Raw genomic sequence first — 19,880 nt, 5'->3', positions numbered from 1 at the left:
AGTTAAAAAAAAAAAAAAAAGATCAATACACACTCTGTATATGTGCCAATTCTCCACGATGAATGCATTTATTAGGATATGCAAATATATGCTTATGCAAAAACTTGAAATATTAATATTAATAAATCCATTTCTATATCATCTGTGTATCCAAAATTTTGCTTTCCCTTCCATGCATACATCACTTCGTGCAAATTTTAAAGCATTTTCAAAATGCATAGAAAGGCAATAACTTTGTGAGGTGCTAAGACATGCTTAGAGCAGCCACATGGTGCCTTATCACAGTGCGCCTGGATAAGGACATAATTGGATCTGTTTAAAGATATACAGAGGGTAAAAGATAACTAAGTTTGGTGGAATAACTGAGCTGGTTCAAGGACAAATGATGGAATTTGTACACAGTCTGTTGCAGATCTTAGACTGGGACCTAAACTGTGAAGTCAGTGAGCTCTAAACTGTTTAAACTATCCCTCAGTGTCCTTCAGCTCCAAGGGAGGAATTGCAGAGCAGGATATGCTAAGAGAATGGCCTTCCTGCTATGGTCCCTAGGTTGCCTGTCATTGTAGGGACCTAAAATGCCTCTGTCAAGAACACTGTGGAATCATTTAGAAACCTGCTGGAACATTTGAAGACCACTCTTTGAGAGTATATGCTTTATTTCTAGCTCTGGCTAGGGTTGGTGGGTTGTTAAGGACTCATAGGGCCAACATTTCTACTTTGTCAGTATTAAAAGGATAAAGTGAATTTGTGGCTAGGAACACGTATTAAAATAAAGAACAAACAAAAACTCAGCAAAGAGTTGCTCAAGTGTAGATTATGGCTTTTAGAAATAGGGATTTATCTCTGGGTCGGGACAGGGTGTACTATAATCTCACATTGCAGGTTCAACTCTACCTTTTACACTGTTTTTGTGTTAGACCCAAGTAGAAGAAAAGGTTCCAGAAATAGAAAATGTTTGACAAGTGGACTTGCTGAGGGCTGACCTTCATTTTTGAGACCAGAATAAGTTTATTTAGATTCCTATATTACAAGGATAAATGGACTTCTTCCTGGGCAAATTTCCTGAAGGAAAAAACAGAACAAAGCCCCTGATGTGGCAGTAAGTGATGGAAATGGATGAAACTGACCAAGTATAAGGAAAACATGGCAGTGACAATGACATGGAAAGCAGTCAGCCTGAAAAAGGAAGATGCTACCTTTCTCATTAGCAAAACTCCTGTTGCAAAGGAGAGAAACCCCAACTCAAAATGGTCTGAACAATAAGGAAATCGTATTGGTCCTTTTAGAAAAAGCACCAACACAGTGTGGGGCGACTTCAGCAATTATTAATCTAGCAGTTTGACGACACTATCAATGAGTCCAAGTTTTACTCCTTTAGTGTCTCTGCTGTATCGGATGCAGTGTGTCCTACTTGTCTTCATAATCACAGCACAGCTGCAGCAATACTGGATACGAACAGCAGCAAGAAAAGACCAGGAAATACTTCAAAGGTAGCTCCTCACTTGTCTCATGGGAAAGGGGGAGTTAGACATTTACTTCCAGATCAACCACTGGCAAAGTAAGCGAGGTCATTGTGATCGGATTAGAGGGATTGGCTTTATCTATGTGAGGGAGTTAGGATAATTTTTCCTGGAAGTGGACAGCTGGACAAAATTGAAGTTCCAAAAAAGAAAAGGAGACAGGACATTCTTGGTTTACAGTCAACAGTATTTGCTCCATCATTAGACTAAGCTGTGGTTTTGTGGCTGATATGATTTTAGGGTTGATAAACTGTCCAACTATTCCTTTAAAGACTGGGAATTTAAAGTTTATGCTCAACTTTGAAATTCTGGCAATTCCCAGCACTCTGGAGGCTGAGGCAGAAGGATCGCTGTGAGTTCAAGACCAGCCTGGGCTACATAGTGAGTTCCAGGTCAGTCTCAACTATATACTGAGACCCTGTCTCAATAAATAAATAAATAAATAAATAAATAAATAAATAAATAAATAAATAAATAAATAAATAAATACTGGCAATAAATTCAAAACATTTAAAATTGTGGCCAACATCTTTTAGGCTTAACTAAATCCATTTGCAATCCAAATGTGGCCTGTAGGATTGTAACCACTTGTTCATGCTGTAAATTTATTTGACTAGAACCTCTTTTTAGAAAGTAAAGATTAACTTAACAGTGCCAGTAATTGAATTACACAAAAATGTATGACAAAATATTATTTTTAAAAGTTTTTACTCATTTGTAGAAAACAACAAAAGACAAAGTTAATAAAAATCTCAGGTGACCATATAAGAAAGTGGTACACTATATAGGAGAGAAGATGTTTACATAATTTTCTTCCTAAGGATTTTGGTTTTGACACATTAACAATTAAAACAATCAACATATTGTTACTCAATGATAAACATATGTTTTTCACCACATCCCTCCCAGTTTCCTGTGAAATTTCTTTTGCTTTGTTTTTATTCAAGAGTATTAATTCCTATCAAATCAGCAAATCAAGGTGTTCAAAATATTTGCATAATTAGGCAACATCATAATAAAAAGGAGAATTAAGGAAAAATGAGCTGATTAGAAATATAAAGTTCATAGACATCTCTTCAGAGTTACCCTCCTTCTCATAAGTGTGAAGAAAATAAATTTTGAATTAATGCAAAATTTTTTGAGTATGCCTCTCAAAATATTTATTTAAGCTCTTACAAAATCAAGATATGTTGACTCAACTTTGAGTGTCAAGAGCACCTAGAGAAATAAGTAAGTTTAGTCCTCTTCCATCCAGTTTTTCCAATTGGATCATCTGGCCATCAGTCTTTGCACAGCTGATGCTTCAGACTTTTGGGTTTGAGTCCTAAAGAAAAGACAAAGTTCTTAAATGTTCATTTTTCCTTACATGTTTAGATATCTTATATAGACTTATCACATGGAATTAATAAAAAATTAAAACCGGTTTTCTGAAATCATTTTTTCTTTCTTACAAGTTATTTATAAGTTAGCAATGAAGAAGTAGAAATACCACAGAGTGGAAATGTAAGGTAGGAAATATCGCACTAGCACCCAAATATTCATCTAGGCAACTTATTTGCCATAATAGGACAGGAAAGGGAACCAGTGGGAGAGTGGAGGCCCTCCCCCCCGAGTCTTCTCTGGGAGATTACATCCTTTCCTACTGTTCCCATTTCTGAGAATGTGACAAATTTTGAGGTCACCATATTTCTCCACTTCTCTTCTCCTGATTATCAGGATCATTAGCCAAACTCAGAAGCAAAACATTCACCTCAGCTCCACCCTGCAGTCAACAAATACTGTTTCTAGTGAGCTTCTTCCAAGAAGAGGCAGGTGGAGCATTTCTTCTCCATGCTAGGAGTGCTACAAAGCGATAGAGATATGGATCTCTTACCTTAGGGGTAGCCGATGGCTCATCTTTGGTAAGAGTAGAAGGGAGTGCTTTTGTGTCCTTATGCTAAGGTAGATAAAAGTACAATGGCAGATCATTAAAAATCCTATGCTCTTCCCATTTTAGCAAGTACATTTCTTCCATTAAGTTATTCATTACATCCTCTTCACTTATTTAAATTCCATATGTATGTGACTAAAAATCTGAAATTTTCCCACTAAAGATGTGCAATTTCCTTTAAAAGAGAATTTCAGTATTCACTTTTTCTCATCTATTTACAACAGAGTTCCAAGCATGAGGAAATATGCTCGGAAACAATTTGATGAGTGAATGAGTTCTACTTTTTAATTCATGAACACCTGACTTTTATTGTAAGCTTGACTGTATGCGATTTTTCTCCTTTCATATTCTGTATCTTACAGAAAAACTGTAATAACAATGAGCTTAATGCTATTTATAATAAAATGATAGTAGATATCATTTATAATAAAATTGTATACCCTCTAGAATAAGCAGCTAGAAACAATCCTTCAAAAAAGATATGTTACACAACAGAAGTTTACTCATTTCTCAAATCATAAAATCACGGAAGCTTATTCATATAAATAATTCAATACTCACATGAATGTATAGATAACAAGAGGGTCTCATGTTTTAAACTCTGCTGGGAGAAAGTGCTATGATACATAAGATCAGTCTCAGAATCACATGCTCTGATACAGAACAATTTTGGAACAATGTTCTCAGTGGCCTCGAGAGACATTCAGAAAACTACCAGTGACCAAATAATACTTACAAGGAAAGAGGAAGAAGATACAGATGTAGGAATCGGCGGCGGTGGGAAATCAGGCTTTGGAATTAGCTAGTAAGAATTTTAAAAAAAGAATTAATTCAAAGATAGGCTTCTGAGAGCAGATTTGCCTAATGAAAAGGTTTAAATCATTTTCAGGAGGGATTTCTAACCTTGCACATGAGAATATTCTAAATCTGTGACTGGAGGGCTCTCCTCTTAGGTACACACATACAAGTCAGACACAGGCCTGGTGCCGTGAACATGTCACTAATGAAGATGGCTACTTCGGAGGGAATGTGTCTCTCCCAAAATTCATATTTTGAAACTGCAATACCCACTATGATGGTATTTGGAAGTGAGACCTTTGGGAGGTATTTAAGTCTTGAGGGTGGAACTCTCAGGATAGGAATTATACACTTATAATAAAAGACACATAAAAACAATCTTTCTCACACAGGGTGAAGGTACCTGTTCATAAATAGGAAGCAAGACCTTCCAGATATCAGTACCTCGATCTTGGCCTTCCCAAACAGTAAAGAAATAAATATTAGTTGTTTAAACTACTCAGTCCATGCTATTTTTGTTATAACCACTTGAATTAACTATGATACTCTATGAAGAAATTTGCTATTTTTGTAATATCAATTTCCCAGTTCAGATTTAGGGGCTAAATTTCAGAGTAAAATAGAGAGAGAGGTATATATTAATATAGTTAATGTGGTTCTTACACTATATTTTCAGAGAGTTTTCCAAAGGATTTTATATTTTAGATTAATAGTCTACAAAGTATCAACATTCTTCTGCAGAAGTGCTTGGGCATCGTGGGTTCTATCTTCCACTGGTGCTGTTCTTCCTTGGTCTGGACTCTAATGATGTGAGAGAGTAGCTGATATAACTTACAATGGAAGCTGGAGGTTCAATGTCTTCTACTGGCAGGTCAGACACATGCAGCTTCATCTGGCTGATCTAAAAGGGAGAAATCATACATTAGTATGAAATTATCTGTTGCCTAAATGTAGTTGTCAGATCAGCAGCTCTTTCAAGTTTTAGGACTTTTGAACCATGCTGATATCAAGAGACCAGACAGGAGATGACAGTGGCCCTTCCGGGCCATTTATAAGAAGATTTCTCCAAAACCACAAGGAAAAGTTCCCATCAGGAACATGATTACCAATGTTTCTGTCATTAATTAGCAGTAGCCAAAATTTCTAGACTTCTAGCATCTGACAAGGGCATTAAGGATTGTCTATAAACATCACCTTTTCTGTTGCTCAATTTGCCAAAGGAATAATCAGCCCAGAACAGAGAAGACAGATGGAGACACAGATGTCTATCATCTGCCCTTACTGTACCCCTTATTTCCTTGCATTTCATGGACCCCATCAAATGAAACCCCACTTATTATAGGGATTCTCTTCTTCATTAACAAAAAGTGAAGGTGAAGGAGAATTTTCTGCCTAGGTGGCTATAAAGTCCATACTCCTGCCACACACTAATAAGTAGGTTTGTAAAACACTGCTGGGCAGAAATGAAAGATACAAGATCAAAATACAAGAGTGATCAGTATACAAGAGTGATCAGTATACCAGGGTGAAGAAAATCACCAACAGGGGCTCTGGCGAGAGCACAACCCAAACCGAATTTACCTCTTGGGGCTGGACAGCCCTCATTTTCTGGGCTTTTCCCTTCTGCTTGTGTATCCTGGCCTCGTGGGCACACAGTGGTCTAAAAGTGAGAATGTGTCATTAGAGTTCGACCTAGCAGTTCCTTCAGCATGCTGGATAACTCCATAGAACATCTCAACTTCCTGTGACCTCTACACCATGTCCAGTTATTGACTGTTGGTTTTTGTTTTTTTTATCTGTTTCCTCATACATTCCTCAGCTTTTAGTCCCCTGTCAGCCACCATCATTGTCTGAGGTTCATAATCATGACTAGTCATTTGCTTTTTAATTCACTACAGAGCCTTGCTTCCTATAATGATGGCATTCAAACCAGTTTTATCCAAATATGCCATTTCATTCATTTTTATCACATAATACTTATTACAGACTCATTATGGACTGGTAAATTAGTGTTAAGAGTGATAAAAGGATTCTGTGCATCAAGGCCAAGAAAGAAGTCTAGATGCAAATCTGAACTCCATTACTAACTTGGCAAAAGTATGAATTTCTTAATCCCTGAACTGATTCCCACTCAGTCCAAAGAGAAGTGCCTAACATATGGGAATATCAGATGCTAAATGCAAAAAAAGTAATCACCTCATAAAGTTCTTGTAAAAACTAATTGAAGCAATGTATAGAAAAGGGTCCAGCACACTGTTTATCACATTGGTAGTCATACTGCCAGGGTTATGATAAATCTAAAAATCATTACAAATGAGAATTAATGGCACTTTGATTAATTAGCAATATGGTAACAGAAGAAAAACCACATTTCTTGCTGTGAAAGATTTCTCAGTAAAAGGGACTCTAGCCTCTAGTCCAAAGAAAATGTATCTTGCATATATTTCTGAATATTTTAAGTAAACAAAAATTAAATTTGAGAAGTTAGGTCATATCCTCAAATTTAAAATAAAAGAGAAGTTAAAGAATCCCACAGCTAGAGAAATGCTTACCTCTGAACTTTCCTCTGCTGTCTTCTGGCACTTTGGTGACACATGATGACAATGCCCACCACAAATATGACTGCCACTGGGAAGACCACCCCCACAACAATGGAGAAGTCTGCAACACAGGGAACCATCTTTATTTCCTCATTTGGCACAACTCCCAAATGAACCTGATTCTTCTGGAAAATCCATCATGGACAGTGAAACGAAGATGTGTTTTGATGGTGATGCCTGTGTTAATATCCACAAATAGGTAATGTATAGGATACAGGGTGAGGTAGACACAGCCTCCCACCACCAAGAATTCTTCGAAGGAAAGGGTGATTTTTGCAGTAATGGGAAAGAGAAGGGTGAAGAACTTAGAAGAGAACACAAGTTGGGGAGATGGAAGAGTAGGAATGCAACATTTTAAAAATCCAGCCCTGCAATGAAACAGGTGAAAGAAAATGAAGTCTCGAAATTATACTCCTCTCAGTAGCAACTAAGAAGTTGAGACATAGGAGAGAGAATCGCTAGAGCTATAGGTAAGTGTGCTTCTGCTGATTGCTTGTATTGGAATTGTTATGGGTACAAAAGCAGTTCCATGACTATACTACCCAGAGAATGGTTCGAACAACTATCTCTGGGTCTACGTAGCATTTCCTTCTTGAGCTACTAGACCAAGAAATGGATATAACTTCAATCTTTTGCTATCTCAATTATTCATTTCTCTTGTAATGATCTGAATTCACAAAAGACCAGGAGGTAGAAGTCTGAAGAGCAGGGCAGTTACTGCTCTCGTTACAGACACTGGCAAACCAGTAGCAAGATTCCCTGTTGCACAGTTGCAAGGAATATTGAGAAACATGAGCCTACGTCATTCAGGCTGAGGCAGGTGGCTCAGAAGTAGAATTGTAAGAAGACACTGTCAGTTTCACTTATTCACTCCATCCTCTGTAGAAATTATTTTTCAGTGAAGTCAGCAGAAGATAAAGCCCAGAGACATTCTCTCAGATACAATGCAGTACCGTCAGAATGAAAAATAAACACTTGAACTAAAAATCAGAATTAAAACTCTGTTTTCAGAAGAACAACATAGGCACAGCACGTGTTCAGCAGGCATGAGTCCCTGGGTTCCATTCCCTGTATCAGAGAGGGGGGCGCAGAGAGAACATAATATCAGAGGAACTAAAGTGGAAATTGGCATTGCCTCACAAACAGCCCTAATCTAAAGGAACATGGTCTAGAGATAATGTTGGGGCTTACAACAAATGAAATTATAACTATAGGAGTTAGGTGTGCAGTTTGAGAAGGAAATAACTGCAGAGTAAGTATAGCCTCTTCTCTTTCTAGTAATAGTGTGCTAGAACATTTGGATCAACCTTTCTACCATAAGCAACATAGATATTTTGTCAAACAGAAAACTTCCTGAAAGTATGATAAAGAAGAAACATAAATGGAAACTAAATAATTGTAGATTTATGTAAGTACACCATTACTTTAAATTTTAATAGGTCTCAGTTCAATTTTTAAAAAAATCAAAACACACAGATGAGACTAAAGTAAAACTAAAACTAAATAAAATGCACTTTTTAAATGTGGCAGATTTAAATAAGGTTCAGAAAAGATGAAAGTAAAAAATGTTAGACAAGCACAAACACACACAGAGTTATAGCATAGGTATCTTGTTCTTCAGGAGCTAAAGCCATCCTAGAGATACACAGAATAATTTCATAATTATGAAAGTGTTAATTCACTGGGAAGGCACAGTAATGCTACATGTGTTTGTAGACAACAGTATGGTACTGAAATATATTAGCATGAATAGACCCAGAAGAGGTAATACTCCAATTCACATTTGAGTGGGAAATTTTACATTTGAATCTTAACACTTCTGCACAGCAACTGGCAAAGCAATTAAAAAAATGCATCAGGCCATAATGTTAAGGGAAACAAGTCAGGCACACAAGCTTAAATATTTCATGGTTTCTCTTATATGGGAAACTCAAAATTTAAATAAGCAAAATAAAAGATAATAGGAAATAGGAGACAGATCTTTTTCAAAAGGGAAAGGAACCAAGAGAAGGAGATAGGGAGAAAGGAAAGTGGGGGAAAGAGATGAAAAAAGAATGAAGATGTTCTATGCCAACATACCAACTCCCCATGAGGAAAGGAATCATTATGTACTGCAAAGATGTACTGGTAAAAAAGTGCAAAAATACCAGGAGGAATTAATACACACACAACAGTCAACTTGACATACAGAAAACATGACTGGCAGAACACACTTTTTTTTGTTCAAAGGCAGAATACTTAAAAATATGGGCACCTGCTGAGCCATCAAATAAGTCTCAACAAATTTCAATATATTCTCCACACAGTATATTCTCTGGATATTACTTAGTTCTGCTAAATGCTAATTTAACAGGAACTGGAAAACTCTCTCATTTTCAAATATATCGTAGTGGAACTTTGGCTCCTAGAGGCTCCGGAATACAGGACAGTGGGATGTGGAGAGCTCATGAGTGGGTACTGAGTTCTAGCTAGCTAGCGGTCTGTTCCAGTGTGCTAACTACACAGTGGGAGAACTGTGGATAACCATAATGCATTTCAGAAAGCTACAAGGGTCACCATGTTTTTATGATAAAGGCATGATACATGCTTGAGAAAATACATTATGTTTTGCCTGCTTTCAAGATTAACATACATATATGAAACCATCATACATCCCAAAGTGAGAAGTAATATTTTCTGTTTTTACATATCAGTTACAAAAAGAAAAAAAATAAACCAGTGTGTGCTTTTCATATAAAAAAGTAAAACTGTGATTTAAAAACCCAATCCTGTGCAAGTTGATACACATTTCATTACACAGATTTTTAATAGAATTGTGTAGCAACAACAATATATTTTTTACAAACAAAAACCTAGAAAAATTAACACAGACATCGTCTCACACGAAGAAGTAATTGCTCATGGAGGAGATTTAGTAAATCAATAGAGAAATCAAAATAAAAGCTTTAAGAAGAGGTAAGTCATAGTTTTAAATGATTTTTAATTAACATTGATATCATTAAAGAATTTTTTAACTAAATTAGTTGGTTATATTGTATCTATCAGCCTACCTTACCCATGATAAATCTGAAATCATGTGTATTTGTGAATAATGAAATCATAGAGGTACAAGATCCCAATGATGAATGTAACTGTACTCTATACCTAAGAAGCCCCAATGAGCTCAATAAAAAGAATGAAATCATAGAATCCTTTAAAAGTAAAGAATTTATAGAAGCTCCAGAAAAACAGGAAATTAAAGAATTTGGAGTAGGCAGAAATTATAGCCTACAGGATAGAAATACATGCTATTCTTGCTGGAAAAGCCTAACAAAGAATCTGAATTTGGGACTGATCATTCAGAATCATCCTATCCACATCTCCATGCTGATCCCTGCTGGATGGAAAGCAAGGTTGCTTCGTGGCCCTGGGACAAAGCCCTGCAAATAACTGTCCAGAGGCAGTGGGGTATGCAGGAGCCTGGGAAACAAGATAAGCTGGCTCCAAACAAACATTTAGAATCATACAGGGAGGAAAAAGACAAGGGGAAGTGCTGGGGAAAAGCAGCTCTTGGATAGAAATACAAAAAAGGTCTCTCTTCATGGTAAAGTAGCCTCATCATGGCACTGCAGCTGAGAGTCCTCAACCCCACCGTGGCTCTTTCTCATTCTGACAGCCTGTGAGGTGGCCTGTCTACCTACTAAGAAAATTCACAACCTGTTCCCCTCTGCGAAAGATATCAGTAAGTGCAACAAGCAAACAAAAATACAAAGAAACCCATGTGAGCTCAGGCAAATTACCCCAAACCCTCGTTCAACTAGAATCCTACATTGTGAAGAAAAACAGTACAGTGACACACAGACAGCTGGAATATATGCACATACAGTGCAGAAACAGGCCAGCCCACCCTGAAACAGCTAATGGTAATGCAGAGAGCAGAGTCAAACCTACAACAGTAATCTAAATCACACTAGACATTTTGATGAGCTTATTTTATCTATCCATTAAGTCAGTGCTGATATGAAAATAGAACAATCATAAAGCACAAAACTTTGGGAAATTAAAAGAACATTATGAATGTAAAATTTGAGGCTTGATTTTATGTGTAAAATAAAAAACCTAGAAATGTAGAAATATAATTTAAAAGTTATTAGAAATATGTTTGGAATTAGTACTGTGGAATCAACAGCTAGAAAGAGGAAGCAGGCAGAGAAATGGTACGTGATGCACAGTAGGTGTTTGGAAGAGGAGAGCCATGCTCCCTGGGTGTGGAGTGTTACCTACGGAAGACCGTGGAGGAATCCTCGCAGTCAGGAGGGGCCCACCCTTCTTTGCACTGACACTGGAGCTCGTGGTCACACACCTGGAGGAACCGTGATCTCATGAGTTTCCTCATCCCACTGACCACCAGCCGGAGTAAAGTCCAATCACCCAGGGATGAGGCTACTCCACCAGCCTTCCTCTGCCTACCTAGGGATGAGTGACGCCTGGGGCTTAAATCATGGGCTCTCCGAAGAGATGCCTGACATACTTGTCATCAAGTAGGCAAGCAATATTGATGACTGTCACCACTGAAGGCTAAAGCCTCTGCTTCAGCTTTGTCAGAGCTAACTTAAAATGACCTAAGATTCAGCAGGCACAAGTACACATGTTTGCAAAACTTACAGCATGTCCTTTGCACTTAGAGGAACAGTTGGCTGACATGTAGATCCTGTCCATGTCCACGCATTCTGCATTAATGCACACCTAAAAGGGACAGAACACACAGGAAGTTGATGTTAATGTCATTGGCTTCAGATCTGCAAATTCTTGACTGCTTAGAATTTGGTCTTATATTGTTCATCACAATTATTGTAATCACATCCACCTTTTCATCAGTAAATCACAATATTTGGTTGAAACAGGAAGATAACATCTGGTAATTTTGATAATAAAATGTTTAGAAAGTGCTCTTAAAGAAAACTTGCTTCCTTTGTTTCAGTCCAAATGGGTCTTTCCATTAAATTACAGTTTCAGTTTCATACTTGATATTTATCACTGAGCTAAGCATTGCGCATAATGGCAGGTGTCACTTCCAAATAAAAATATAAGAGAAAATAAATCCTGACATAACATCATGTGCAATATTATAATAACTGTCATTGATATAAAGTCAATAACATTGTCCTCTCTGTCTTATAATTAGAGTGGTGCTCAGGTATTGTGCACTTACCAATTATGGACTGCTAAAATGTATGAGGTTTGACAATTAACTCCAAAACATAGAATAGGTATTTATTAAATACCAGCAGAAAAATGAATGCAGACAAGCACAATTGCACACAGTGCTGCTCAGAACACTAGGAGGATGCTGCAGGAGTGGAGTTTGCTGCCCACTTTCTCTAGAGCTGATCTGCTTTATTTATTTCGTGAATTTGTATTCCATCATATGCTTCCACTTAAATAAAGTGTTCTGCTAAAGGTGTAGGGGAAGTGGGAAGGGTAAGGGAAAGGAAGTAAGGGAAAAGAAAAAAAATATGAGAAGAGCAAAACATGGAAACAAAGTCTCTGTAAGTAGGGGAGGGTGGAGGGGAGGAGTAGCAGTCCCTCCTCTCGGGTCAGGGCTCCTGTTGGCGCTGGGGGTAGACAGGATTCCGGTGGGTGATAGGCTGGCAGTATACAAGATCCCAATGATGAGTGTAACTGTACTGTATACTTAACAAGTACCAATAAACTCAATGAAAAAAATAAAATAATCCAAATAAATAAAGTGTTCTACTGTTAAAAGCTAGTGTGAAAATGTCAACATCATGCATCCAAACGTACTGAAGCTGTGGTTCGTATTGTAATTGTTTCACATGCCTGGTAGAAGGCTTTGTTTGTCTCAGACATTTGATTTATTAATATTTCAGGTCCTTATGTGCTACCTAAGCCAACTGAGGCCTCCCCTAATTCTGAGTGTGAATTTTAAGGGATACAGATCAGCTGTCAAAATTCCTTGTCCGTTGTCAGGTATGGGTTTAAGAACGGGTGGGTGATAAAATTTGGGGCAATGAAAAGTGATGTCAAATCTGCCAGAAAAGAGCTTTAAAGAAAAACTGCTTTCACTCTGAATATGTACAAGACAATCTTGCATTTTCCACCTTTGCATTACTGCCGGGAGGGGGTCCGCAGTTCAAGCAGCAGTTTAAACCAGCATGGAGACTTCTGGAGATGGTGGGAGAAAAGGAGAAAAGGAGCTAAGTTCTTGATGGAGATTTTGTACCACTGAATCAACTACGCATTATTCTTCCACCTCTCAACCTAGAATTGTGCAAACTGATGGATGTCCCAATGGTGAGAATGAATTGTAGTTGCTTTTTCTCTTCCTCCACAGCCTAACACATTCTAACTGATGCGACGTGTGAATTGTTACTGCTGTACAGTAGGAGATACAAAAAAAGAAATCGTGTGAAACCAACACCCGTCTATATACTGGTGATGACAATTTAGGGGGGATTTATAACAGCAGAAAAAAAGGGGAAGCAGTGTGACTGGTAGAAGTAATGCTATGCAACTAAGTGTTGAACAAGGAAATGCAAGCCTTTAAAATTACCTGAGCTCGTTTGAAGATGAGAAAGTTGAGGTGTATGTAAGGAGGATATCAGGCAGCAGGTAATTACTATGGGGGGGAGATGCAGGATCCTCTTTATTGTGTAAATGCAGGTGAGGGCAGGTGCATGGGAGAGAAAATGGAGATGAACTCTGTTGCTCATGGTACTCATGTAGTTCAGCCAGTCCCAAAAGGACAATGGATTTCATCTAAACAGTCACCTACTTTTTAAAAGTTCACACTGCTCTGTATCTCAGGTGCAATGATATAGTAAGAGGGGATAAAAAGATAGATGATATAATAAGAGATGAGTAATGATAATAAATGAGTCTGATGCCAGGGGACCTAGGAATATCTAAATCCTGCCTTAGTTCAAGCATTCCTCCTCCAGCATGGCCCAGCACTGTAACACTCATGCCAAGTCCTGTGATGACATCTTGGTGCCGTCAAAATGTCCTCATTACCTATCAGAAAGGAATTAGTATGTGAAAAGTGGAAGTTCCCAGTGAAGACTTTTTATTTTATGTAATCGTCTTGGCCTTGATGAGGTGCATATTTCAGGAAACATAGGAGGAAGGGAAGCTAGATACTGTGAGTACTTCTTACAGTCTAGAATTAAGATTTTAATTTCAAATCAGCAGAACTAAAACTTTTCCAAATTTATATTCTTGGTGCCCAGCCTCAGAGGCCATGCCAATGCCATGACCATTTTTATAAATACTCCCCAAAACGTGTAATGGGTAATACAAACACTGAACCACAAAGGTGATTTTACATGCATTTGTGAATGAATTTACATTTAAATAGCCAAAGAAAATTATGCAAACAAGATGGAATGTTCAGGATTGCCTTGAACAGAAAATCAGGGTAGATCTTGAGTCCTACAGATATCTGGATGCAATCAGCAGTGTAACTTTAATTTCCTATGGGAGTTGAATCTCCTCGTATCAAAGCTCATGTGTTATCCCTGATAAGGTGGTACTGGTGCTTCAGATCATGGGTTATTATATTTTTATCGATGTACAAACTCATTAACTAAAGCCCAGTATCCCATATGAAAGCATTTCTAGTAAGTTTCCAAACGTAGTCTAGGAAGGGAAGACATATATGTATCATACTTTTTCTGAAATCATATCTTTAAGAGTCATTTCTAGATTTCAACATAATGCTTGAAAATGTTAATGAGAGTCCTTATTCTTGGTTTATTGTTGTTTTTTTTTTTTTTTGAGGTTCTCTACCATTTTCATGGCTCACATTGTTTACAGTGTTCCATATGCAAATCCCTACCTGTTGTGTCAAGGTATGATGAACCCGATAATTGGAAATCAAAGCAACAAGTAAGGAACTGAGTAGTGAAACAGCAAAACAAAAACCAAATGAAAAGCTACTACTTTGAGTGAAAGCCACAAATTCACCTCACCTTGTCATGCCCACACTTGGTTCCATTGGCCACCATGTCTATGCCTTGACTTTTGTCTTCAGGATCAAATAGCTTACACATCAGGAAAGATATTGTAAATCCTTTCCAAGGCAGATTACCTGAGCCACCTTGACAGAACAACTTCCCACACATGATATCTCTGAGGAAAAAACAGAATTTACTGAAGATTTATTCAAATGCAAATCAGCTCCAAGGCTATCAGTACATAATACATAATATTTCTTTTCATAGCAGAGACTTCTATTTTGTATTTTGTATCCATTTTGTCTTATCCTTCAATGGCAGTGTCCTAGAATATCAGCATAATATATTGTTGCTCAAACAAAGATTTTTTCCAGATCCTGTCCAGTAAATTTTGCCAGTTACCTAGATTCTAGTCAATGGGAAAGAAAAATCTTAAGTCAAATTCTAGAAGGTTGTCATAAATGAGGAAACATGTCCTCTTTCACATCACTTTCTCCTCTTTGCTGATTGCAGTGTGATAGTTGGAGCTGAGAAGCCCTCACAGAGCAAGCAAACTCTTGGGAATGGAGGTCAGATTCATTATGAAGTCAGAATATACATGACGATTGGGTTTCAGACATCACAGGATAACTTAAGAAAGAAAAGCTGTGAATTTGTTTTTAGGACATTCAGAAGAATAGTTCTAACCCATGAAACCACTCTCAACTCTGCTTTGGCCTCTACAATGTCGAGTCTCCCTTGATGCATGAACTCAGTAGCTGTGATTACCAAAACTGGCTGCCTGCAGCTGCAGATTAAACTGCTCCAAACTCAGTAAAGCCCCTCATCTAACACCAATAAATAAATGTGCACAAAGTCAAACACAAAGCTGTTGGATCCAATTGCTTGATGAAGAATTCAGAGACGGGCTATAGAAAAGTGTTCTGAAAGTGATGATGTTATGGCTTAACCTACAGTGTCCCTCAAAAGCTTCAAGTGTTCACATGTAGGATTTTAGAAGCTGATTGGATTATGGGGTGCCTAACCACCAGCGGACTGGTCCATGGATACAATCAAAACTAAATGCATTGGGGGCTGGGGATTTAGCTCAGTGGTTGGGTGGCCTGCCTTTCAAGCACAAGGACCAGAGTTCAATCCCCCATACAAAAAAAAACAAAAAAAAACAAAATTAAATGCATTGGTAGGAGGTGGGGGCTGTCAGAGGAGCCTGGTCACTGGTGATGTAACTGGAAGGGTCTGTCTCCCTTCCTGGCTCCTCCCTTCTCTCTCTCTCTACTTTCTAGCTGCCTTGACATGAGCGGTTGTCCTCTGTTTCTGCCTTGCAGACAGCTGACCATGGATGGAAACCTCTCGCAACTGTGAGCACAGGTGATCCCTGCCCACCGTATGTTATGGGTGCTGATGATATTTTGTCCCAACAATGAGAAAGTGTCTAAGACTCATGGAGTCAGATTTTTCTGATGCCTTTGGTGACAGCAGAAGTATAAATGAGAAGTGGAAAAAGCTGTACATTTTCCCCAAACTTTGGAGGGTATTTTTCTTGTATCTTTTAAAGAAAACATCAAGAACCTCCCCGGGTACTGGAAATTTCATTCTCTCACTCCAGGGAAGGACTAGTAAATAGGATGCACAGGTGTAAATACTGAATAGTTTCTCTGAAGTGAGGAAATGAAAGTGTAAATAAGGACTAACAGGTATAACAGATAATGTGAAATAGGAAGAAAAGGGGCAAGAGAAAGAGAAACTAGGAGGGGTGGGGAAAGCAAAGAAGGGAATGGAGTTAATATGAGAAAATTAAAAAGATGGAAACAAAATCTTTGTAAGTAGGGAGTGATGGAGGGGTTGAAGGGAGGGCAGGGGAATGGAGAAAAAATAAGAACCAAGATAAATTATGTAAAGGTACATATTCCCAATAATGAATGTCACTATACTGCATATCTAAAATGTACAAATAAAATTAATTTTAAAGAAAGGAAGTGACAAAGGGTCTGTCTGTGGCTGCATGAGACCCTTGAGTGCCTTGCAACAGAAATTGTTCATTGTTCATACGGATAGTTTTTCAGGACAGTAGCAGGTGCACAGGCTGCAGGTGAAAAGCAGAACTACCCTGCTATCTGCCCCACAAGCTGTATTTACACTTCTGGCCTCCACGTAGTGCCTTTTCTGTAAGTACCCCCCCCTTCCCAATCTGCCCTGAGTTCCTATTACAGAAAAATCACACAAAAGGATTTTTTATTTAGGCTCAGATTTCTCTCCAAGAGAAAATGTTTCTTTCAAACAATAGTTTGTTTAGTAATATTTTCCATCAAGCAACATTAGTGTTCAATAGCAAAACTTTAAGAAATGCTAATCTTGTTCAACCTGTTGCTTTGAATTGCTTTGTGTATGTAAAATTTGAGACTTACTGGGCAAATGGGAGCCATAGGGGAAGGGTAAAAAGGGAAGAGAGAAGGAAAAAAATGGAAAGAAAGTCTTTGTAACTAGGGAAAGGTGGAGGGGGGAAGGGAGATTAGGAGAATGGGGAAAAATAAGAACGGAGATAACGTCCTGTAAAGGTATAAGAAAGCAATGATAAATGGAACTGCATTGTATATCTAAAATGTACCCAAAAAGATACAGTTTATAATAAAATAAATAAATAAATAAAATTTGAAACAGTTACAAATGTAGTCTCTTGTAACTAGAATTTTTGAATTCATCTTACAACTGTGAATTTAAAAAATGGGGGGAGCTCAACTTCATTCTGTAAGTTTTTTTTGAGGATATCGATAAGAAAAATAAAACAAATGCTTCTGATGAATTGTCAATCTCTTCTCTCACTGCACATTTTCTTCATGTAATTCCACAGCAAACCTCAATAAAACTGTACTTTCTCTTTATTGATTATCCCTCCAGGTAGATGAATATTTCTATCCTTGGCCTCATAATGAAAAATACTAGATTGGAAAAGGTGCCTAAGGAATCCTGGGAAATTGATGAGCAAATCTCCACCCAGCCCACTGAGTGTCGCCTGTGGCATTCCAAATGCCCATTCTACCTTGTGTCAGTGCTCGGTGCTCTCTGCAGCACCCACCGTGAGAGATCTAAAGGAAGTTGTGCACCCCGTTGTGTTTCAAACTTGGGACCTCATCCAGCTGTGGTACACAGGTCACTCACTGCCTGTGTCAGATGAATGACGCCCAAACTCACATGCCCTTTCACTGGGTTAAATCAGCTTGGTAAGGTGCCGTGGCCTCAATCTGTGGAGCAGCAAGATTCCAACAACAAGACACTTACTCTGCTTTGCAGGGAATGTGGGTGCCATTCTCCATGTGACAGTATCCATACTTTGACCCACCTTCATTCTTCTTGTAACATGATTTATCTGCGACCTTGGTTCCTGGCAAGACACAGGAGTGTATTTGCAAATAAAAGAGATAAAGAAAAATTTAAAGCTGCAAAAAATTAGCATTAAAAGTACAGATTGAGTATCCCTTATGCAAAAACCTAGGAACAGAACTACTTAATTTTCATTTTTAAATTTTAAAATATTTGCTCATACATAATGGGGTATCTTATGGATATAGTATGAGTCTAAACATGGAATTGATTTATGCTGCAAATATGCCTTTTACATATAGCCTAAAAATAGCTTTACACCATATTTTTATTGTTCCTGTACTTGGGGTCAGGTGTGGCATTTTCCAATTATGAATCACGTTGCTTCTCAAAATAATTTTGGACCTTGGAATATTCTGGATTTCAGATTTTCAGATTGTAGATGTACAGCCTGTGCTCTGACGTAATTCTACTGAACATTCTCGGCAACACCGGATGCAATAATTTGCTGTCAGAAGTCGTGGCTAGAATTTGAAATAATATTCTAACTCTTCTTCTACTGTTAGACCATGACCATCTAAGCACCTGGAAGCACAACTTAAGCTAAGAAAAGCTAAAAATCCATCTCTGTATGAAGACTCAAGCAGAAAAGCTGGTCCTAACGTCAACAGCCTGTGAACATTGCTATTCCATTTCTACCCGGTGGATATGTGCTGCCATACTGCATTATTAACTCCTCCTGTGCCACGAACGATGACCAGCATCACATACGGCATTTCTCATAAAATCTTCCTCACATTTCTAGCAAATGGGTCCAAAACTACGTGGTTAAGAGCTGAGGATTCGAGCAAGACTGAGCAGTCGTGTACACCAGGGCGGTGAGATCGTGTCTGGGGTGGTTCATTTGTAAAATGAAGATTTGTACTATTGAAGATTTTGTACTATTGAACCTCCCTCGTGGGGTTGATGTGAGTATTATATGAGTTAACACATGTGAGCCGCTGAGAATGGTGCCTGCTCAGTAGTAGGTAGATGAAAAATTCTAGCCCACCTTTCTTTCTTTCTATTTCTTTCTTTCTTTCTTTGTGTTTCTTTTTTTTTTTTTTTTTTTTTTTTTTTTCTTGTACCTGGGATCAAACTCGGGTCCTTGTATTTGCAAGGCAGGCTCTGGAACCACTGAGCTAAATCCCCAGCCCTAGCCCTTGTTTATATTACCCTACATTTTTCTAAGAGTATGAAAAATTTATTACGAGAAGGAAAGCTTCTGTCTAAGAGAGACAGAAGGGGACTGGAAAATGGGTTGCCCCTATATTAGTCTCATTTTACCACAGAGAAAGCTGGAATTCATATTAAATCTCAGACAGAGATGATAAAACCAGAATCACTACCATTTAAAAAACTGTCTCAGAATAACTGTTGTCACTAATTTTCTCTGGGCACAATCTATAGGGTAAAGATTACAATATGTGTCTGTTTTTCCAATTTTCCTGTGATGACTGCTAATCCATGTGCTTTCCAGCAAGGTATGAAGTTACATGGTCACATCTGTGCCAAAACACAACACTAACACCTGGTACAAATCTTGGCAAACTCACAAATATAGAAGACTAATTTGTTTTGTTCATATTTATTATACTGTTGCTGTGTTAAAATGATTTTAATTTTTGTTGGACATTTGGATTTCTTCATTATGCCTATTTGTCTTAACTACATTTTCAGCACTTGGAATTACAGCTGATTTGTAGAAACGACTTGATGT

General features: G+C 37.9%; 1 protein-coding gene across 1 annotated transcript in view; it reads right to left on the bottom strand.

Moving 5' to 3' along the window:
- Positions 1 to 2,823: 2,823 nt before the first annotated feature.
- The window catches only part of Adam28 (ADAM metallopeptidase domain 28), a 52,898-nt gene continuing 35,841 nt past the window's right edge, over positions 2,824 to 19,880 (bottom strand). Inside the window, exons 15-23 of the mRNA XM_010625177.1 lie at positions 18,080 to 18,182; positions 14,819 to 14,978; positions 11,493 to 11,573; positions 11,112 to 11,190; positions 6,801 to 6,909; positions 5,830 to 5,908; positions 5,084 to 5,149; positions 3,394 to 3,456; positions 2,824 to 2,844 (exon numbers count right to left, since the gene is read on the bottom strand). Of these exons, the coding sequence (XP_010623479.1) occupies positions 2,824 to 2,844; positions 3,394 to 3,456; positions 5,084 to 5,149; positions 5,830 to 5,908; positions 6,801 to 6,909; positions 11,112 to 11,190; positions 11,493 to 11,573; positions 14,819 to 14,978; positions 18,080 to 18,182 (761 nt within the window). The remainder of the gene's footprint in view (positions 2,845 to 3,393; positions 3,457 to 5,083; positions 5,150 to 5,829; positions 5,909 to 6,800; positions 6,910 to 11,111; positions 11,191 to 11,492; positions 11,574 to 14,818; positions 14,979 to 18,079; positions 18,183 to 19,880) is intronic.

The sequence above is a fragment of the Fukomys damarensis genome, unplaced genomic scaffold (assembly GCF_012274545.1).
Source record: "Fukomys damarensis isolate Sample0158 unplaced genomic scaffold, DMR_v1.0_HiC HiC_scaffold_18, whole genome shotgun sequence".
Classification (NCBI taxonomy): Eukaryota; Metazoa; Chordata; class Mammalia; order Rodentia; family Bathyergidae; genus Fukomys; species Fukomys damarensis.
This window is presented reverse-complemented; position numbering and strand designations above follow the sequence as displayed.